This window comes from Rhinopithecus roxellana, chromosome 4, assembly GCF_007565055.1.
Source record: "Rhinopithecus roxellana isolate Shanxi Qingling chromosome 4, ASM756505v1, whole genome shotgun sequence".
Lineage (NCBI taxonomy): Eukaryota > Metazoa > Chordata > Mammalia > Primates > Cercopithecidae > Rhinopithecus > Rhinopithecus roxellana.
This window is the reverse complement of record NC_044552.1, coordinates 16,981,469-17,004,838: the sequence shown is the minus strand read 5'-3', so window position 1 is coordinate 17,004,838 and position 23,370 is coordinate 16,981,469. Positions and strand designations below refer to the sequence as shown.

General features: G+C 47.2%; 1 protein-coding gene across 2 annotated transcripts in view; it reads right to left on the bottom strand.

Moving 5' to 3' along the window:
- SLC22A23 (solute carrier family 22 member 23) overlaps nucleotides 1-23,370 on the bottom strand; it is a 187,695-nt gene that overhangs the window by 23,228 nt on the left and 141,097 nt on the right. For both annotated transcript variants that reach the window (XM_030929162.1, XM_010361796.2), the window contains exon 5: nucleotides 1,571-1,698. In XM_030929162.1, the coding sequence (XP_030785022.1) occupies nucleotides 1,571-1,698 (128 nt within the window). The remainder of the gene's footprint in view (nucleotides 1-1,570; nucleotides 1,699-23,370) is intronic.

Genomic DNA, 23,370 nt, shown 5'->3' with positions numbered 1-23,370 from the left:
GAGTTAATATTTGCAAATCACTTAGAAAAGTAGCTGACATGTAAGTGCCATGTGAGTGTCATCTTGTTTCTCATCACTGTCCCTGGATTAAAAAGGGACCACAGATGCACCAACACTCAGCACCCTTCATGTCAACCAGACCTGGCGAACATCCTTCTTTGGTCCAGCGAAGCAAAAGCTTCGGGCGTCCCTGGGTAGGCCCCGCCCCGCCCAGCACGTGGTCCAGCCTGGGTGTACTGACTCTCAGGTCACTGCACAAGTTGAGGCAGATGATGACATCCTGGCTGAGCTACGGTAGCACCAAGGAGCTTCTCGCGACCTAGCGTCCCCCCCGATCTTCTGGATTGGGAGTCTAACAAGAGGCCTGTCCAGGCACCAAGGGCTTCTCTGATTTGGGGTTCCTGTGGATCCCTTCCCGCCATAAATGGATACCTGCAGGGCACATTCTCCCACCTCACTCAGGTCCCTGTACCTGCGCCCTGAGAGCGAAGGTTCCGCAGCCACTCTGACTGTAGTCCCTCCCTGCCACCCTCTATCCCTCGGCCCTGCTGTTTCATTCCTCCTGACGTATGCACACGTAACTCCCTGTCTGCGTGCCCCACCTGCCTGCAAGCTCCGTGAGAGCAAGGCTTTGCCTGTGTCTTCTCTGCTCTAGAACAGTGCCCGAAACAGAGCAGGCATTTAGTAAACACCTGTTGATTCAATGAATGAATCATCATCACAAGCATTTCTGGTCATGGGGGAAAATGAGCACATTCTCTCTTGGACAATGGCCTGGAGGTTATTTTCCCAGGGAATTTTATAACAACTGTCTATCCCAGGTCTTCAGTGAGGGCAGTGGGTCAGAGCGTGGAGCCCACCAGTGACCTTCAAACGGAGATCTGTATACCACTTGTGTCAGAATCTCTTCTAGTGCTTATTAGAAATTCAAGTTCTCAGGGCTTATCCCAAATCAAATAGGTCAGAATCTCTGGGTTCCAGGGAGAGGCCCAGGAATCTGGATTTTAACAACCTCCTGGTGAAACGTGGATCCTCAGGTTGAGAACCCCCACCTAGCTGTGGTAACGCTCCTGACACACAGGAATTCTATGGATTTGAACGACTATCCAAAAACATTTCACCTTTCCTGTCTTCAGCTGCCCAACAAATAGGTCATGGCCAGGTAAAGACAATGGTGGCTCTTTGAAGGTCATGCTTAGGAAAGGTGAGATCATGGGCCATCTACACCCTGAGCCAACGCTCTGGCAGTGTTTAGACCTGGCAGGCTACGGGCCAGACAGTCAGATATTCCCTTGAACAGTGCATATTGGGCTCACAGCTCGCTTCTGGATTTAGGCAGGAGAGGAGGAGATCCAGAGCGTGCTGGACTTGATCATGAAAGAAACAACACCTAGAAAGTGGAGAGAATGTCAAGGCTGCTACATTGCCCTTGTGCAGGCCAAAAGGTCAGAGGAGAATTGCACAGCTGGTTAAAACAGTTGTTTGTGCAACAAAACCAGCCCAGGTGTCAGGGACCTGCCCCGTGGAGCCTCTCTGAGCTCCTGCCCTGGCCAGCCCGCGGTGTGCTCACCTGGCATCACACCCTTGATGTCGCCCTCAGGGTTCATGCGATTCTTCTGTGTGAAGTGGAGGATCAGCCTCTTTGCAGACTCAAACTGCTGGGTGGCCATCAGCCACCGGAGGGACTCGGGGAATATCCTTTAAAGACACAAAGGAGATGGGTGAACGTCTTCCGATTCTGCACGGCACCGGGAAGCGTGGCTTAGGTGTGGCCCGGGACCTTCCCAGGCAGGTGGCGGTCGGTCTCCAGCTGGGCATCAGCCTCATCGGGGGAGATGAAACCCTGGGCACTAAAACATTCCCAATTTTCTTTCCCAAAGTGTAAAAATCGAGACCTTAACAAAAATTAAAAAGCACATGTTCTCACCCACATACGGAAGCTTAAAAAAAGGTGATCTCCTAGAAGTAAAAAGTAGAACAGAGGATACCAGAGGCTGGGAAAGGTCAGGGGAAATGGGATAGGGAGAGGTTGGTTGAAGGATACAAAATTATAGCGAGGTAGGAGGGACAAGTTCTAATGTTCTATGCCACTGTAGGATGACCATAGTTACTAATAATATACAGTTTCACATAGCTAGAAGGAGGATGTTCAATGTTCCCAACACGAAAAAGTGATATTTGCGATGATGGGCACGATAATTACCCCGATCTGATCATTTTACATTCTACGCATTGCACCATCACTGTGTACCCCATAAATATGTGCAATTACTACGTGTCAATTACAAAAATAAAAAATAATTCAAACAATGTAACAGAGTAGCAGATATGAACAACATTCATACCAGTTGTGTCAAGAAATCAGTGTATACCTTTCAAAGTAACGCACAGAGAAATAACTCACGGAAGGCTGCTGCTTTTGTTGTATTTTGTCACAATAAATAGTAATAGAATGATTTTACGTTTAAAAAATTACTTCCAAATATGACCAACCTGCAGTTATTTTCAGTTGTGGAACATGAAGGCTCAGTCTCCCAGGGTTTTCCTTCAGAGCTATTCACATGTTACTGCTAACTGCATGTCACTTTGCCCTCAGCTGATGCCACAACACAGTGGTTTTCAAGTTTTACCAAAGCAACAGAATTTATGTTTTTTTTTAAAGACAGAATCTTGTGAGGCGCCCCAATACAAAAAAAAGCCAGCGTTTTATCAATTAATTTTATAAATTTACATTTATGACAATATTTACGAGCTGCTCAGAGAACACTGTGACTGCACAGAGCAGGAGCTGGCATACTATCTCTGCAAAAGTCCAAGTCATCAATATTTTAGACTTTAAGGGTGAAATGGTCTCTCCTCATCTTGGCCTTGTGGCCTGAGAGTGGATGTATGGTAGTGGGTGTGGCTATGGGCTAATAATACTTTATTGCAAAACAGGCAGCTGACCCTTGACTGTTTGGGAGAGACAAAAAGTAGAAATCAAAGCTCAAGATGACAGTCCTAGCTTCTTGCAGCCCTCAGTGTTCTAGTTATCACTTCACTTTATTTTAGTTAAAAATTGTGTCAGGAAAGTCACGATGGATGCTGGTATGAAGTTATTGTGGCTGGGCACGGTGGCTCAAGCCTGTAATCCCAGCACTTTGGGAGGCTGAGACGGGCGGATCACGAGGTCAGGAGATCGAGACCATCCTGGTTAACACGGTGAAACCCCGTCTCTACTAAAAAATACAAAAAAACTAGCCAGGTGACGTGGCGGGCGCCTGTAGTCCCAGCTACTCGGGAGGCTGAGGCAGGAGAATGGCATAATGGCATAAACCCGGGAGGCGGAGCTTGCAGTGAGCTGAGATCCGGCCACTGCACTCCAGCCTGGGAGACAGAGGAGCGAGACTCCTTTTCAAAAAAAAAAAAAAAAAAAGGTTATTGTAACTACCGAACATCTGCTTTGCAAACTCAAACTCAGGATAGTTTTTTTTTTTGAGATGAAGTCTTGCTGCACGCCAGGCTGGAGTGCAGTGGCGTGATCTCAGCTCACTGCAACCTCCCCCTGCTGGGTTCAAGCGATTCTCCTCCCTCAGCCTCCCTAGTAGCTGGGATTACAGGCGCGCACCACCAGGCCTGGCTAATTTTTGTATTTTTAGTACAGATGGGGTTTCACCATGTTGGTCAGGCTGGTCTCAAACTCCTGACCTCGTGATCCACCTGCCTCTGCCTCCTAAAATGCTGGGATTACAGGCGTGAGCCACCGTGCCCGGCCTCAGGAGAGTTTTAAAATGAATCTAACAGCTAGAAAAAGTATTAATGGTGTTTCCCTCACCCCAGCCCAAATTCATATATTGGAAACTAAACCCCAATGTGATAGTATTAAGAGACAGAGCCTTTATTAGGGCCTTTAGGGGTCATGCGAACGGGAGGCTGAAGAGAAGTGCCTTGCCCTTCCCTCATGTGAGGACATATAGAAGGGCTCCATCTACGAGCCACACACGCTTGCCAGACACAGAATCTGCTGGTGCCTTCATCCTGGACATCTCAGCCTCCAGAACTGCGGGCAATCCATTTCTGTTGTTTATAAATCATCCAGGCTAAGGTATTTTGTTGAAGCAGCAGGAACAGACTGTGAGAAGTAGAAAATTTTTATTTCAAAGTCACATCATTATTGATATCTAATAACTACTGCTTCCTCCTTACCTATTTGAAAAAAGTCCAAATTTCTATCTGCTTGTGACTGCGTTTTACATGATGAGGTGGTTCCCCCTGAATTCGGTGGTACCTTTGGGATGGTCTGATCTGAATGATAACTCATTTGGGAGCTTCCTGAAGAGCTAAAAGCTGTCCTGCTGAGCAGGTGCACGGAATGCAGGAGGGCCGTGTGGAATGGACAGAAGGTCTCCAGTCATCTCACAAGGAAGTCCCAAATGCATTTGCAGGCACTGATTTTTTTTTTTTTTAATACTCACAGTTAATGTTTGTTGTACTGGCCTCTAGCTACAAAAATTAATTTTGAATAACATAATACAAGCAAATAGAAACCTCAGATACTTGACATTAATATTATATAGCATTCACATTTTGCTGTAATTTAAAAATCAGATCTTTTCTTTATAATAAAATAACCTAACACAAATGTCAACTCCCCATAGTTTAAGTTCTGATCTACGGTATTTCCATCTTTCTGGTGCATTTGGGTTTCGTATCTTTTCTAATTTCTCAGGATAGACACAGAGGTCATTATTATTAATTTTTTTCATCAGTGTATTGAAGACTTCAAAATTCGTCTATCATTTGCAATACATTTGTGATTTGATTCTAAATATTTTGTGATTTCTATGAGAATTTTTGCTTATCTAAGAAACAATATATGAATATATATAAATATGGTAATGTGACAGCACAAGCGATTTTGCAGGCAGTCTCTGCAGTCTTGAAATATGGCCCACAACGTGGGAACTTGTGTCCTTTCAAAATAGTTAAAATTGATATCAAATGCTTGTGGAACTCCGTGGCAGGAGATGGATTTTGAAAATCGAGACCATAAATGAAGAACTAGGCCCAGATGACACAAGGGAGGAGGAGCTGTAGCCCCACCTTCCAGCCCCTAGGGCCAGGACTCCCAAGGGCCACTGCCCAGGACTGAGGGCACAGGTGGTGTGAACGAGCAGGACAGAGCTTCCACAAGAGGACATCACTTTTTCATTGCCCCCAGCAATCTCAAGTCCTGTTCCTTGATTTATCCTCAGGTGTTACCCACAGGGAGGGGAGAACCGTGGAGATGTGCTCACTACACACAGTTTTGAAGCCAGGATAGGAGGTGACAGTTCAGGGAGGATCCTAAATGCGGCATATTTGAGTATGGACATTTGAGTGGTGCCATTTTGCCTTCAAGACAAAGCCCCTTGTAAAATGAGTTGGAAGAATTCCTTCTGTTTCATTTTATTGGGGAATAGTTTGAAAAGAGCTGGTATTGACATTTTAAAGTTTCGTAGAATTCAGCAGTGAGGCCGTCTGGTCCTGGACTCTTCTTTTTTGGAAGACTTTTATGACTGATTCAATCTCATTACTTGTTATTTATCTGTTCAGTCTTTCTGTTTCTTCTTGGCTCCATCACGGAGGTTGCATGTGTCAGGAATTTATCCATTTCCTTTAGGTTTTTGAATTTATTGGCACATAGGTATTCATTGTGGTCTCCGATGATTCTTTGTATTTCCGTGGTATCTGTTGTGATGTCTTTTTTTGTTTCTGATGTTATTTATTTGGGTCTTCTCTGTCTTTTTCTTAATCTACCTAACAGTTTATGAGTTTTTAAAATCTTTTCAAGAAAACCAACTTTTTATTTCATTGATCTTCTCTATGGTTTTGTTAGTCTCCATTTCATGTATGACTGCTCTGATCTTCATTATTTCTTTCCCTCTGCTACTTTTGAGTTTGGCTTGTTCTTGCTTTTCTAGTACCTTGAAATACATTATTGGGTTGTTTATGTGAAATCTCTCTAGTTTTTTGATGTAGGCATTTGTTGCCATAAACTTGCCTGTTAATACTGCTTTTGCTGTGTCCCACAGGTTTTAATATATTGTGTTTCTATTTTCATTTGCATCAAGAAATATTTTAGTTTCCTTCTTAATTTCTTCCTTTGCCCATTGGTTGTTCATGAGTATGTTGTTCAGTTTCCATGTATTTGTACAGTTTTGCATGTTCCTCTTGTTATCTGATTTCTAGTTTTAGTCCATTATGGTCATATAGGATACTTGGCATGATTTTGATTTTTAAAAAGTTTTTGAGACTTGTTTTGTGTTCTACCATACAGCTGATCCTGGAGAAACTAAAACCTTCTTCACAGTAAAGGAAACAATCAACAGACTGAAAACACAACCTACAGAATGAGAGAAAATCTTTGCAAACTATTCATCTGACAGGGGATTAACATCTGGAACATATGACGAACTCAACAGCAAAAAAAGAAACAACCTGATTTTAAAAGTGGACAATAATCTGAATAGACATTTCTCAAAAGAAGACACAAATGGCCAACAAACATGTATTTAAAAAAAGGTCAGCATCACTAATGTATTTAAAAAAAGGTCAGCATCACTAATGTATTTAAAAAAAGGTCAGCATCACTAATGTATTTAAAAAAAGGTCAGCATCACTAATCATCAGGGGAATGCAAATCAAAGCCACAATGAGGTATTAACTCGCCCCAGTTAGGATGGCTATTATCAAAAAGACAAAAAAAAAAATGCTGGCAATGATGTGGAGAAAGGGAACTCTCATATGATGTTGGTGGGAATGTAAACTAGTACAGCCACCATGGAGAACAGTACAGAGGTTCCTCGAAAAACTACAAACAACCACCTCATGATCCAGGAATCCCACTACAGGCATTTATCCAAAGGAAAGGAAATCAGTCAAAGAGATATCTGCACCCTGAGTTTACTGCAGCATTATTTGCAGTAGCTAAGATATGGAATCAACCTAGGTGTCTAACACAGATGACCGGAAAAAGAAAATGTGGTATATATACACAATGGAATACTATTCAGCTGTAAAAAAAAGAATGAAATCCTGTCATTTGCGGCATCATGGATGGAACTGAAAGACATTATGTTAAGTGAAATAAGCCAGATACAGAAAATTAAACGCTACATGTTCTCACTCATGTGGAAGCTCAAAAAAGATGATCCCATGGAAGTGAAAAGTAGAACAGAGTGTCCTAGGAAGGGTAGGGGGAAGAGGAATAGGGAGAGATTGATTAAAGGATACAAAATTACAAGAGATAGGAGGGATATGTTCTAGTGTTCTGTACTAGTGTAGAATGACTATAGTTAATAACATATCATAGAGTTTTAAATATCGAATGTTCCCAACACAAATAAATGATAAACGTTTGAGAGAATGGACATGCTGCATGCTGTGATGTGACCACTATGTATTTAACGTAGTGCAACATCACTATGTACCCCGTAAATATGTACAATTCTGATGTGTCAATTGAACAGATGCCGTTACAAAGATAAGGCCCTGCATTACGCATACCAGGCAGACATTGACGCTACTGGAATCCCATCACTCCAGGCACTGAATCCCAGAGAGGATTCAATTCTGCTTGTTCCCCTTTCTTATCTGGGCCCACACAGCCCTTGCCCTTCAGGAGAAAAGTCTCTCCTTGTCCCAGACTTCAAAGCCACAGGCGCAGACCAGAGCCTGAGGCAGCAGGGCATGTGTGCAGCCTCTGAGACTCTGCCTGCTCCTCAGTGACCACTCCCTTGTCTTTGTCATCCTCCAATTGGGTCTAAAGACAACACACTTTGGATACCTAAAAACTGACAACAACAAATAAATGTCTTTATGAGAAGTGATGATGAGCAAGTCCCCTTTCTAGAGAGTCTCTGAGAATTGCAAAGCTCATAGAAAAGATTTCAAGGATATTACTGTTTACAAAGGCGTGGTGTGACCTTAGGATTTAAGAAGTGGGTATGGGCCTCTTTGGGAGCCCAAGCTTTCAATGGGTCTCCAAATTGTTTCTATTCTTATACGTACTAAGCATTGTCACTACAAACCCATTTCAGATGGATTTGTAGTGACGAATCCATTGAGTACGTTGGATGGAAGCCTGCATGGTATGGGTTATAGTGGGGGCCAGTCCTAGGCAGTTGGTCCAGGGGCTAGTCAGGGGAGGCTCTGGAGACGCCGGGCTCTGCTTAGGCCATCTTGGAAGAAGAGCAGCTGCAGGGCAGGCCCTGCATCCCCTCGTACTGCTGGAGGTGTGGGGGCAGGACCAAGAGGTAAGGCCCCGGGGGTGTGGGACGGTGTGTTTGTTCTGTTCAGAGAGCTGCAAGCTGATACACCCGAATGCTGGGAATGAGATGAGAAGACACGAGGAGGAGAGGGACGCAGGGCCCAGGTAGTGGAAGCTCCTAAGTGTTATGGGCTCTGAAGAGCAGCAGCCACGGGACTGGAGTGGACTGAAGTAAAAGACACAGCGCTCCCCAGGAGATTGGGGCACGAGGCAAGGGACAGGCTCCCCTTAGCTACACGACTGTCTCCACTGTGGGAGGCAGCACTGCTCACCACCTTCCCCATGACGGGATTTACAACTAACAGGCAGTGTTCCACCAGTTTCCCCTGTGTCTGATGCTTGCAAGTCCATTATATAGTGGCACTATAATTACCCCCATTTTACAGATGGCAAAATTCAGGCCAAGAGAGTTCAAGTACATTGCCCAGGATTACACAGCTATTCAATGGCAGAGCTGGGATGTGAACCCAGGCAGTCTGATGAGATAGCCCACACCCTTAACCTCTGTGGACAAAGCACAACAGCAAACCTGTGTTGCCTGGATGGCACTCTAGTGACTGAAGTTGGGAAGTACTGGTCCAGAGACGTGTCCTCAGGCATTCTGGAATGCCACAAGCCCAAAGGGTATGTGTAGGGAATACTTAAGTTTTATGATGCACTCCATGAATTTAAATTTGCTGCAAAATCATTAAGAATTCATTGGCCTGTCAGCCTCTGAGCAAGCCCAGAGATGGTTGTTTTAGTTTGGAATAATGTGCAGCGTGGCCATATTATGGGAACTTAATGAAATCTCTGCTGACAAGTACATAATGTAATAACGCCATGCAAATTAAAAAGCCAGCCAAGGGCTCAGGACTTGGGAGGAATAGAACTGAGCCTCAGAGAAATTGATCACTTTCAACAAAAAATCAGGAAGCACGGTGGGTGGCTGGAGCCACATCTGCCTGGTGCATCCTCACGTGGAGATGGCCAAAAAGCGGCCTTGAGGATGACTTCTGCAACCATAAAACACAAGCAGGCATGAAAACCACAGCAGCTTCCCTGGGAGAAAGCCTTGAAATTGGCTCTCAGAGTGGCTGTGACCAGGATGGCAGTGCAAGAGGAGAGGAGGAAGCTGGAGGAGTCCCACTATCTTAAGTCTGTTTGTGTTTCTATAAAGGAACACTGGAGACTCTGGAGGCTGTGTAATTTAGAAAGAAAAGAGGTTTATTTGGCTCACAGTTCTGCAGGCTGTACAGGAGGCATGGCACCAACATCTGCTCTGCTTCTGGTGAGGCCTCAGGAAGCTTCTACTCATGGTGGAGGGCAAGGGGAGCTGGCATGTCACGGGGTGAGAAAGGGGGCAAGAGAGGGGGGAGGTGACAGGCTCTTTCAAACAACCACCCCTTGAATGGCCTAATAGAGCTCACTCACTACCGTGGGGAGGGCACCAAGCCCAAGGGATCCACCCCCGTGACCCAATACCTCCCACCAGGCCCCACCTCCAACACTGGGGGTCAGATTTCAACATGTGATTTGGAAGGGACTCATGAACAAACTGTATCACCCAGGTAAGGAAAAAAGAATTTCGTTCATGCAGCAAAGGGCTTGCTTGAAACCATAGGTGGGGAACAGGAAGTTTCTGAAGCTGTAAGTATTTAATTCTTTACTCTGTGGTGGTACTATCACTATCCCCATTTTATCGATGGGAAAATTCAGGCAAAGAATGTTCAAATACATTGCCCAGGATTACACAGCAATTCAATGGCAGAACTGGGATTTAAACCCAGACAGCCTGACTGGAGAGACCGTCAGGCTGGGAAGACCTAGAGGAGCCCAGTCTTCACACCTAACAAGTGATGGCTCTAAGCTGGCTGGCTCACTGATCCCCAGGGCTTCTGTGGGAACGACGTGGGCAGAACTGAAAGTCTCCACTCACCCTCCGAGCCCTAAACCCCATGTGGGGAGTGAGAAGCAGAGAAGAACAGAGTGGAGAGTATTTTTCTCTTTGCTTCTGAAGAGCCGTTCAGGACAAGGATGCTGTCTAGAGCAGAATGTTCAAGCTGAGGTCACCCAGGACCAGGAAGGAGCAGGCAGAGGCGCTGCTGGGTTGTGTGTGTGTGCGGTCCCCCAGGGTAGAGAGAGGCAGATAGCTGCTTCCCCACTAAGCAGGTGTCAGCACCCCAACGCGGTGTGGATACAGCAATGGAGGGGCACAAGGATTCCTTCTCTAGGGTAAGTAGGATGCTTGCAAACTTGGAGGATCTCACAGCAAATGTTCACTGACGGGCCATGAACCTGCTAAGCAGACGGCATACAGCAGCGCTATGCGATGCACAGGTGGCACTTGGTTACTGATAAGCTGAGGGTAGGCACAAAACCCGCGTTCTCAGTGGCACGTCCAGGCAGGTGTCCTCACTGGCTCCAGGTCTCAGTCATTTCGACACTCTGACCTCCCGCATTCCAGCAGAACTCAGGGACGGTGGAGGGGCTCTTTCCTCCTGATGACACATCTAGTGGAGCTCTTGTCTAAAGGTCAATGACAGATTGGACCCCAGCCTTTTCCAGAAACCCCTTTGGGATGGTTAGAAGGTTCACAATCTTCATTAATGATTCTGGAACCCCCAGGGCATTCTGGCCATAATACCTGAACTGGCCTGAACTCAATGCAGGCAGAACACAACTGGGATACCAGTGCCTTTAGCCTTCACTTGTCCCTCCTCACAGAGCCCTGCAGATGTTCCACTGCAGGATAGTCATATGCTGGATGACAGTCACATCCTGGATGCCCTGCTGGCGTCCAACGTGGACGTATCTCGGATCAGCGAGAGCTGTGCAGGAACCACACCACGGTGCGTGCTGAGCGCACCTGCTGAGACAGCCCCCTTCGCCACACTGTCCACAGCAGCTGGAAGCAGTGACCATCTGTGAGTTACAGTGGAGGATGCCAGGGTTGAGTCTGGCTATGGAATTAATTAAGCAAATCACAGATAAACCCATTCTCTACTTAAAAACTAAAATATTACAGATTCCATCAATGGATGAATGGATAAAATGTGGTCCACCTGTGCAATGGAGTATGATTTGGCCTTAAATAGAAGGGATCTGACACCTGCTATGGCCTGGGTGAACCTGGAGGACACCGTGCTCTGTGCAATAAGCCAGTTGCACAGGGAGGAACACCTTGACGTTCCACTCACATGAGGTACCGGAGGAGTCAAATTCATGGAAAGTAGAGTAGAGGCTGCCAGGGCCTGGGATAGGGGAAGGGGGAGCTAGTGGTTAATGGGCAACCAGTTTCTGTTTGGGAACGGGAAAAAGTTCTAGAAATGGATGGTGGAGATGGTTGCACAACATTGTGAATCACTGAGGTCACTGAGTTGTGGATGTGGTCACTGAGTTGTACACTTAAAAATGGTTTCAATGGAAAAATTTATGTTATGTGTATTTTACCACAATTAAGAAAATATTAGAAGATGAAGCCCCCCCATACCACTCACCCCAATCCCAGTGCCCCTGCACTCACCCTCCCATCCTCCAGGGCTAAGCCCTCCCTGGCTGGGCACATGTCCTTCCCAATCGTATTCAGGGCACCGACACGTGCCTGCATCTCCAGGTACCTCCTCCGCTATGACACACTGCCCCCACATCTCAGTGAAAAATGCCGGTCTCACTCCAAACATTCCCTTCCTTTTAGATTGGCACACATTTGCCCACCTGGTGCTCAGAGACAGTTCCCCAGGTGTGCACAGTGGCTCGTCTCCTGAGGTCTTGAATAAAAGCACATTAATTCCTACTTGTGAGGAGAAGGCGCTAACTCAAGGCCGATCAAACCTCACAAAAACGTGAACCATGCCATTTTCCAAAATGTACTTGGGACATAAAACCTAACATAAACCACAGCATAGGCTGGGCACGGTGGCTCACACCTATAATCCCAGTACTTTGGGAGGCCAAAGGGGGCAGATCATGAGGTCAGGAGTTCGAGACCAGCCTGATCAACATGGTGAAACCCTGTCTCTACTAAAAATACAAAAATTAGCCAGGCATGGTGGCGCGGGCCTGTAATTCCAGCTACTCAGGAGGCTGAGGCAGGAGAATTGCTTGAACCCGGGAGGCGGAGATTGCAGTGAGCCGAGATTATGCCACTGCACTCCAGCCTGGGCGATAGAGCGAGACTCTGTCTCAAAAAACAAACAAACAAACAAACAAACAACCCCCCCCAAAAAAACCCCAAAAAACAAAACCAAACCAAAACAAACAAAAAACCCCCCAAAAACCAAAAAACAAACAAAACAAAAAACAAAACAAAACAAAAACCACAGTGTGGATCGGCAGGTCCCTTATCCCATGGCTTCAATTACTCTAAAAAGAGCCAAGGGTTGGGGACTTTGGGAGGCCAAGGCGGGCGGATCACTTGAGGCCAGGAGTTCAAGACCAGCCTGTCCAACATGGCAAAACCCTCTCTCTACTAAAAATACAAACATTAGCCAGGCATGGTGGCGGCCGCCTATAATCCCAGCTACTCAGGAGGATGACAGGAGAATCGCTTGAACCCGGGAGGCAGAGGTTGCAGTGGACCAAGGTTGTGCCACTGCTCTCCAGCCTGGGCAACAGAGTGAGACCCTGTCTCAAAATGAAAATAAAAACAAACATGAAAAGAGCCAAGAATCCGAAATTAGGTAAAAGGGGTCTCTGATTGAATGCAGAGGTAACTCAGTCCACTCGCTGAAAACACAGACTTGCTTCACAGAGACGCGCCCAGGGTCTTCACTCAGACAACTGAATCCTAGCTGAGAAAGCCCCAGGCCACTAGCGCTGGGCAGAGGCCTCAGAGCAGGGTGGCACCTGACCGTAATAAGGACTGCGGGCTGACAAGCAGGTGGCAGGAGGCAGCGGGCCAGCTGCACACACAGATGCTTCTGAAGGATTACACCAGTCACACATTAGTACCTGCTGCCACAGGGATGGCTCTCCAATCGCTCAGCAGGGACAGGCAACGTTACAAAACGGAACTACAGTCAGAAGGGGGTCTCTGGGTTGCATTTAACCCAGCCTCTCACTGCATGGCAGGGGACCCAGGCCTGGCCATGCTAATGCCCTACCTGGGGCTTCATGAATGGCAGAGGCAGGCCTGGAACCTGGGGCTTAAGGCCCCTAGGCCAGTGGAATTTTCCTACGTCACACCATGATTGCGGTATTGCTTCTACAGCAGGAAAAATGTATTCTACAAACAGTCCCACCCAAATTAGCTATGCGGAAATGCTGGTTCTTAGAGATTTATATGGCAAATGTATTTATGTGGAACTTTTCCCCAACGGCATCATGTACACGATGTTACTGTATCAAGGCAGGAAAATTTCTCCATGTTTTCTTTTTCTTTTTTTTTTTTTTTGAGACGGAGTCTCGCTCTGTCACCCAGGCTGGAGTGCAGTGGCCGGATCTCAGCTCACTGCAAGCTCCGTCTCCCGGGTTCACGCCATTCTCCTGCCTCAGCCTCCCGAGTAGCTGGGACTACAGGCGTCCGCCATCTCGCCCGGCTAATTTTTTGTATTTTTTTAGTAGAGACGGGGTTTCACCGTGTTCGCCAGGATGGTCTCGATCTCCTGACCTCGTGATCCGCCCGTCTCGGCCTCCCAAAGTGCTGGGATTACAGGCTTGAGCCACCGCGCCCGGCCTCTCCATGTTTTCTTAATACCACCACATCGGCACTCCCCAAAGCTGAGTGTCAGCACGCAGTTCAAGTGGCAGCGCCCTGTCTCTCCTCTGGCACCCGATGCACCACAGGGTAATTGATGATTTAACAGCGGCGTGTTGCTTGTGGCCCATGTCTGTCCTCTTTTCTGGAGTGCAGATGTGGCTGAGTCTCAAGCCCATCTGATTTACATTTCATGGATCTGTTTTACATCTTAGTCCCTGTAACCTGAGTAATTGCTCAGTAGAATCTGTAATTAAAACTCAATACTGTGAAACCCTGTAGGTTGATCATTTTTCCTTGACATCTAAAAATAAAATAAATTATTCCTCTATCCAGTTGGAGACTCTGACATAGACAAGTATACTATGTTGGCTGCCTTCTTGCCAGTTCACTTAACACCCGCTCTGATGAAATGCCAGCTTGGCAATTATATGAGACACACGTCTACCCTCTTTAACGTGCTGTACTAGCACATTTACTCACAAAGAAAATACAGGAAGGAAATAAGATGAACTGCCCATGCTTATTAAATTAATTTTACCCCAAGTCATTCATTTGTTTTTCGAAATATTTAATTGTAGGGCGATACCTGTGCAGACAGGCGTGCCTTCCTGTCTGTGGTTCCACATGACGCCATTCATGGGCTAAACATGCACCGAGCACCATCCACCTGCTGTGGACGGGCTGGCCTGGAGCTGAAACACACCCAGTGTCTGGGCCCCAAGGAGCTCACTGTCTAGTTCGGGAAAAATGTGTAAGTTAATAAATGCCTAATAAAGGAGGAACTTCTATCAAATAGGCTTTCCCATCACAGAGTGGGGGACACAGAGCAGGGACTGGGGGAGGGAGAAGAATTTCAAAAGGCATTGTGGAGATAAGGTTTCCCTGAATGTGATGTGAGAAGGGCTGTAGGCTGCAGCGAGGGTGCTTCTGATCTAAAGGGGTGATTCTAGCCGCTGATGCTTTGGGGGTGTTGCCAAGTATCAGAGTATTAGGAGATTCTGAAGAGGTTCTAAAAAAAATAATAAATTAAAGGCTAAAGTTGAATTAAGTACCAGTTTGGGGAGTATCTTTAGCTTCTTTTGCAAAAAATATAAGCTTCAAAACTTTTGCAAAAAATATAAGCTTGGATTCTGTACATCATCTTCCACTTGGATTTTGTAAACGTTAGTTCTGTTTGGTATTAAAACAATAAGGTGGTTTTCATTAAACTTCAGAATTTAGAGAGGAGGGATGAGTATCATGAAATCGAATAAAGACTGGCTCTGAGGATAGTTAGACCCAAGGTTTTCCTAAGGCAAATGAATTCCTTGAAAATCTCTTGGGAGAAAAAGTACATTCATAATTTAAATGACTATGCTGCTAATTCATGTGTTACAAAAGCTCACAACCTTGTGTCTCTTTTGTCTTTCGAAGTGATATGCACCGAGGCTCCAAAATTCTGCTCTGGAGAAATTATGGTGGAAATCTCTTGGGAGCCCCGGGTTTGTGTGCCAATTTTGTAGCCCTGGGCAAGTCACCTTATTCCTTCAGGCCTCAGTTTCCCCACACCTGTAGACCGGGGTGTGGAACAGCACCAAGGTCTTGCCTGACTTCAACACTCTCCATCTAGATTAAGGGCTAACGCTCACTGTCGCCTCCTTCCGGAAGGTGAAGAAGATGCTGCTCGTGACAACCCACTGAATAAATGCGCTTATGCTGCTTCAGGTTTTTGCCAGACCCAATGAAGTCAGTGCCTAAAACGCCTTTGGAGTTGGATTTTTCATGATTAACCAACTCTGAATGGATAACAATTGGCATACATTTAAAACATCCCTCAGTTCATATTAGAGGCAGATGAATACCTGGAGTCCAGTTACAGATTTATCTACAATCTATAACCTTCCATGTAGCTGGGTTAACGTTCTCCCTCTGTCTGCACCTTTCACTTGTTTATCCATAGAAGCAATTATCAGGCTACAGAAAATAAAAGGCACACAGAGCCTTCAAAATGGAATGTGGTAGGGGGATTAATTTGGCATTTTTGCAAATGATTTTTAAAAAGTCTGATGCTGTACAACAATGTGAGGAGGTAAGTGGGCTTCTGCTCCTAAGCAGAATTTTATCGACACCTCTATGTTAGAGGCCTCACCTCCCAATGAAGCGAGTCATAACACCTTAGCCAGTTCTGATGGCTGAGTGAGGCTGTCCGGATGGCACTCAGGACTGCCACTCTTTAGTACTGGCCGTGTGGTCTGCCAGAGTCCCCAGGGTCAAGCAGATGGGCAGCTGGGTCCCCTTGCCCTCATTCCAGCCACCATGTGGACGTTTGCTAGACGCCAGCATGGCAACACCCTAGCAACTGACCCTGGACACCTGTCACCAGAGGCCCACCCACTTGGTCTCTGTCAGTTGCCAACAGCCCAGCCCCACCACCCCACAAAGTGCACGCATGTGCATCTCAAACCGGCCTGGAACAACCCCAGCTTCCGGGTGGGAGCAGGGTGGTGAGATGTACTCCTGGGGCACATCTTAGCATGGGGGACAGGAAGGACGAAGGCTGGCACTGGGGATAGTCACACTGGCCTCCACAGCAGAAGGTCAGTGCTCACTTCCCCCTCCGCAGGAGTCTCTCCACTTCTACTTGCAGGCATTTGTGTTGACGCAGGGGTTCCTACTGTCTTACACAATCTCTGTGGAGTGTTGCCTGAGGGCTCCCTAAAATTCCATGCCATCAGCAAATCCCAAAATACCCACTTACAGAAAGCATTTCAATCTCACTTTTAATTGCTCCATTTTTATGATTGAAATATGGGTTACCATTTTATTTCCACATCTGCCTTTTGTCAGTATTAACCAATCTTTCTCCCATTTAGATAGTTTGTAGGCAAAAAAGATTTGACCAAGAAATTTTTTTTAACGTTTCCTATCGATCTCTCAAATTGATTAGTGGATAACTTGCAAAAATAATTATTGCTTATTGATTCAAGCTCCCGGAGACTGCGTGGTTTGACTCACCGCTTCCATTTTCCTTTGAGGAAAGCATTTTCCTGTGTGCTTAACTGTTGCTGTAACTGAATTCAGTTTCCCTCCTCTCACGCAGGGAACCCACAGCACTTATTTTATCTGTAATAGAGTCTCTTTGTTTAAAGCAGAATTTTGCCCCCCTTTTGAAATAAAACTGTTTTTAGAAGTTGTTGTGTCTGTCAAGTGTGTTTGGGCAAGAAAAAGAGGCTGATACCTGCTGGATTATGTATGTATAAAAATTCTTGGCCGGGCGTGGTGGCTCACGCCTGTAATCCCAGCATTTTGGGAGGCCAAGGTGGGCAGATCACCTGAGGCTGGGAGTTCGAGACCAGCCTGACAAACATGGAGAAACCCTGTCTCTGCTGAAAAAACCCCGTCTCCACAAAATTAGCTGGGCGTGGTGGTGCATACCGGTAATCCCAGCTATGGGGGAGGCTGAGGCAGGAGAATTGCTTGAACCCAGGAGGCGGAGGGTGCGTGAGCTGAGATTGTGCCATTGCACTCCAGCCTGGGCAACAAGAGCAGAATTCTGTCTCAAAAAAAATTCTTAAATGGTCTTTTAAAAGTCATTTCAATGATAACAAGAAGCAAAACTAACTGATCAGCTTAACCCATTTTTATTGAGCCCCTTTTAGGGCAGGTACTGATACCCCAATAATTTTAAGAAATGTTTTTGTCAGTGTTAAACAATGTACTTAAATAAAAAAGAGGGCACTGAGGATTCCTCCCAGGACAGAAGTGTAGCTCTGCCAAGTAAATGCTGCTCTCAGCAGCCCAGGGCCCTCCGCTTGCCCGGCGTTCTGGGTCCCTGGGCCACAGCACCCCGGCTCGGCATGTGTGACTGGGCTGAGCAGCAGGTGGTGGTCCCTGTGGCTCTGGAGTCCACCTGCTGGAATTCAGACCCCAGCCCCACTTACTAGCCATGGGGCCTCAGCAACACCGTATCTCTCTGTGCCTCAGTTTCCTCATCCGCACTGGAGGCCGTCCTGGTCTCTACCTCAGAGGGTCTTCAGGAAGATTTAAGGAGTTAAGTTATGTAAAGTGCTTAGCAGAGTCTAAGAAACAAACCTAAAGAGATATTAAAAATCAGTGTTATTCTGACCAAAATATTTTTAATGATATATAAAAGAGCCAAAAAATTAGGACTATTTACATGTTGGAATTGTGTGTGTGTTTTTAAAAATGAGGCATTTATTTAACCTGAGGTAATTTAATGTTTTATAATAGCTTTCTTCATGAAATTAAAAAAAATTAAAACTCCTTGTAGCATGTCCATTTTTTTCCTAAAGGTTTCTGCATGGCCAGCCCCTGCAGTGTCTTCTCCCAGCCAGTGTCCTTTACCGCAGCACACTCTCACGTCCTCTGCGCTAGGGTTTACCTCTTCATTTGGGGAATTGGTTCTGTTCCTTACTCTCCAATATGTTATGCAGTGCAGCGTGATCCTTCTCTAATTTCCTCATTATTTCCCATACTGCTTATTATCTTCTTACTGCTTTCCCCGATGCTTTTGATGATCACGCTGATTGCCAGCAGCTCTTTCCTCTAATTCACCAGCTTCACACATTCGGCCCTTTGCGTTTCTATCTCCACGCATTTCATGCAAAACACACACATTAGGTGGGCTCGAGGTGAGAATATTTTTCTACGAGGTGTGCACCTGATTAGAAGTCTTGGGGAAAGAGCAAGAAAACTGCACACGCTCGCTTCCCGCAGGGTTGGAGGGATGGATTTGGGTGTGGAAAGCACTTTGCCAGCAAGATGCCCTGTCTGTGCCTGCGGGGAGGTCGGGGGAGCAGGCTGGGGAAACCTTCCCCGCTCGTGAGCCTGGAACACTGCCGTGACTGAAGACTCCTCAACGTGCCTGCATGCCTGCGGGTCCCTACAGTGCAGGGGAAATGCATAGAGCCAGCACCAAGCTTGTTTTACTTTCTTTCATCACTTCCAGGAACACTGATGACTTCTGCTGTCCAAGATGGTCAAGATATCTGCACCCTTCATGGAACTGGACAGGACCATCAGATCTCACAGGCCCTTCGAGGATGGCATCTGTTTCATTTCACTACACAATCTCGAGCCCTCTTTTATGTATGAAAAGTGTGTGTTCCACCGGGCGTGGTGGCTCACGCCTGTAATCCCAGCACTTTGGGAGGCTGAGACAGGCGGATCACTAGGTCAGGAGACCGAGACCATCCTGGCTAACATGGCGAAACCCCGTCTCTACTAAAAACACAAAAAAATTAGCTGGGCGTGGTTGCAGGCGCCTGTAGTCCCAGCTGCTCAGGAGGCTGAGGCAGGAGAATGGCGTGAACCCAGGAGGCGGAGGTTGCAGTGAGCCGAGATCGCACCACTGTACTTTAGCCTAGGTGACAGAGCGAGACTCCATCTCAAAAAAAAAACAAAAAACAAAAGTGTGTTCCACGCAGTTGACTCACAGGATCTTTTTTTTTTTTTTTTTTTTTTTTTTTGAGACACAGTCTCGCTCTGTTGCCCAGGCTGGAGTGCAGTGGTGCGATCTCGGCTCACTGCAACCTGTGCCTCCCGGGTTCACGCCATTCTCCTGCCTTAGCCTTCCGAGCAGCTGGGACTACAGGCGCCCGCAATCAAGCCCGGCTAATATTTTTTTGTATTTTTAGTAGAGACGGGGTTTCACCGTGTTCGCCAGGATGGTCTCGATCTCCTGACCTCGTGATCCGCCCACCTCGGCCTCTCAAAGTGCTGGGATTACAGGCGTGAGCCACCGCGCCCGGCACAGGATCTTCTTTTGCAACTTCTTACCATCGTTTTTCAAAATACGTTAGGACCTTTGTGTGTGCTTCCCAAACAGCAGGGCTCAGCGGGGTCTCTGGAGCCCTTCTCAAAACACAGGCTGACAGGCCCACTGCAGGTGTTTTTATTCAGCAGGCCTGGGGCTGGGGGTGGGCCTGAGATCTGTGTTTCTATCAAGTTCCCAAGTGATGCTGATGCTGCTGGCCCAGGGACTGCACTTTGAGAACCACTGACATTTGAAAATCAGTTCCGAATGCTTTTCCCACATTTGTGAGTGATTTGGTGAAGCTTTTTTCATTTCTTGGTTTCCCCACCTACAAACAGGAATAAATCTACCAACCTCTGGTTCCTTGGATCCAGGAAGAGCTAAGGAATCCGTGAGTACTATGGTTAATACATTTTCACACGTAAGAAGCGTGCAGCTGGTCTGAAGAAAAGCGTATTTCTAAAATGTGAAGACACAATCAGCAAACATCACAGTGCATGTGTCTGCCACGAGGGAGGCATAAGACGTCCAAGCGCAATGTTTTCTTTCTTTGCCCCCCTGTTCCATGAGGGCAGGACTGTCTGTCTTGCTTACGATGACACCTCCACCCCTGGAGAACACTGCTTTAAGCACTCACATGTTGGGCTGACAGCCCTCACTGGGGAGCTTGTTGAATTAGCATCAACATTCTGCACCTGCTCTTAGAGCAGGCGAGTACATTGTTTTTTTTTTTTTTTTTTTTTTTTTTAAGAGATAGGCTCTTGCTCTGTCACCCAGGCTGCTGTGAAGTGTTGCAATCATAGTTCACAGCAGCCTTGAACTCCTGGGCTCAAGTGATCCTCTCACCTCAGCCTCCTGAGTAGCTGGGATATAGGCGCGTGCTCCCATGTGTGGCTAATTTTTTAAATTTTTGGTAGAGATGGGGTCTCACTTTGTTGCCCAGGCTGGTCTCAAATTGCTGTGCTCAAGTGATCTTGCTGCCTCAGCCTCCCAAAGTGTTGGGTACAGCCATGAGCCACCATGCCCAGCTGCAAATTTTGTGTTATAAATGATAATGTGTACTCAGTACCCTTAGTTTACCTGATGAGGAATGGTGATGGCATGCACCAATGTTTTGGGAGAGTGGCACTCACATCTCCATTATCTCCAGAAGTCCTTACTTCCTGTGACTTCCTCCAAACCACTTTAGATAAACACCATGTGGGCAACCTCTCCAACAGCCTTCTCCTTCCCTTGTCATTCCTCAACAGTGAATTCCTGGGCAGGAAACCTGATGTCACCCTGTCCTACATATTATCTTCCTGATCTTCCATGCTGCGGTTTTCTAGGATGTTCTAATGCAACGTAGACCTGGCCCTCCAAATACAAGACCAGGCTGTGTCTTGCACAAGGGCTCCCAGCTGAGGAAGGAGCTCTGTCATTAAACCATGCGTGCAGTGCTGGCTGTAGCCACCTGGAAGGGGCACCTTTCCCCAGTGTGTACAATTTCAGAGCAGCTCTTGCACCCAGCTCCCTCTTCCATTCTGGCACCTCCTGCCACCTGTCTTCCCAGCGCATCTAAGCGGAATTCCTCCTAGATGCTCCTAGATACTACTCCCTTCTTCTTGTGGTTTGGATCTTGCATCTTCCCCCTCAACCCCTCGTTTGTTGGCTGTGACCCTGCAAGGATTTCATGTTTATTCTGGAAGAAGGATGAGTCGGTATGACTTCCTTCTAGATGAGCACTAAAGCCCTGCTGTTCTTTACTGAGTGACAATAAATGCCTGAGCAAAATGACTAAAGATGCATTTCTCTTCAGGCATCTGCGTCCATCAGTGGAATTACCTAGCGCTTTGACAGGGTTTACTTTCGGCTGAAAAACACTCACAAGTGATCTCTCTTCTGCTGCTGCTCCTTCACAACTGAGTGCTCAAGTTTGACTCTGCAAAGCACACGAGAGTACCAAGTGAGCGTACCCTCCCATTCTCTGGCCACCAGCTGCTGCAGCTCTTTCTTCACCTAAAGCCCAGCCAGTCCTGCCACGGCCCAGAAGGCTCAACATATTATAAACATCCCCAGGCAGCTCGTGCAATGCCATCGCTCACCTATCTTGGCTCCACTTGCTGGGGCATAAATCATTCACGCGTCCCATCGTCCCCGCATCACCAGAGACTCCTCCTGTGCTCACTGCACCCCCGCCAAGTCCCTGTCCAGTCTCTGGGTGCATCGTGCTGCTGCTGCCGCTGCCACCTCTTCCTGACCAGTGTCTCCACCCTTGCGGTCACCTCATTCCAGAACTCTGGACCTCTGCAGCTGCTGCATATTCATCAAGCCTTTGTATTTTCTGTATTTCCTAATGTTTTCACATCTGGAGCCTTGCTGATTCTAGAGAGGCTGCTCCTCCCAGGGTTTGCTAATTCCTAGACAGAGTAAAAGATTCACCTGCAAGTGTACTTTTCACACACAAACCAACCCATCCAGAGCCGATACCCCAACCACTTCCTGTGTCGGGCTCTCACACATGGGCCACCATCCGCCTGCCCCAGTCACCCCGGGGCCAGCTTCCAGACACCTAGGGGCAGCCCTATGCCCATGAGCTGCAGAAATGATCAAAATACCAAAACTCAACCTGCACAGCCTGCCCCACCTGCTCCTCCTGCAGAAACCATGATAAAGGTTCCTGTCCACGTTTTCGCTTCCCCATCTGCCTCCTGACCCACCCTGGTGCTTCCCAGGAGGCCCTGTGTGGCCCCACGTACCCCTCCTCCTGGGAACTGAGAGTAACAAATGATCTTCCAATGGCAATTGTGTCCTGGCCTGCTGACCTCAGTATACCTGGATCATAATAAAACTCACATCTTAACACAGGCTCGGCCTCAGTCAAGTCTCCTGGTCACCTCATCTTGTCACCCTCCATAGGAGGATGGCAGGACAGGGCTTGGGCCTCCAACCCTCCTGAGCTTCCATGTTTCTTAAAGCTCTGGCCTCCCCATCTCAGGAAACGGACCCAGCTGCCATCACTGCCTCCTCTCTCACCTTTCAGAGTCACCTCAGATCCATTAGCAAGTCTCACCCAGGCCACTCTCAAAGCATCTCTCGAATCAGCCCTCTGCAGGTGACACCCAGCCTTCCCCAGTGCAGGCACCAGGATGTCACACAGGACAGTGTGTGTGCTGCCTCTGTCCTGGCCCTCGCCCGGCTCCACGCCTTCTCCACAAAGCAGACAGATGGGTCCTCACAGAGCACAATCCGGGGCACAGGAGTCCCCTGCTCAAGACCCTCCAGTGCGTCTTTATGTCTTTGTAGAATAAGCCCGTGCTCCTCAGACCCCATAGGGCCTGACCCCACCTGCCTTTCCAAGTCACCTTCTGTCCCCTCTTGTCCACCACGCTCCAACCACGCTGGACTTCCTCTCTCGGATCCAGGAGAAGCCGAGCGGAAGCCAGCTTTTGCCGTGGCTGTTCCCCTTTGCCCAGAACACTTTTCCACTCAGAAGTTGGTTTGACTTCCTCTTTCCAAACATTCAGGCTTCGGCACGAACATCAGCCCCTCAGAGGGGTCTCTCCTGACCACCCTACTTGGTACGTAGCACTATTTAAAAGCATGTCCCTCACGTGTGTCGGGTTCTTCAGGCTCCCGCCCGCCTCTGCCACGCAATGTGCTTTT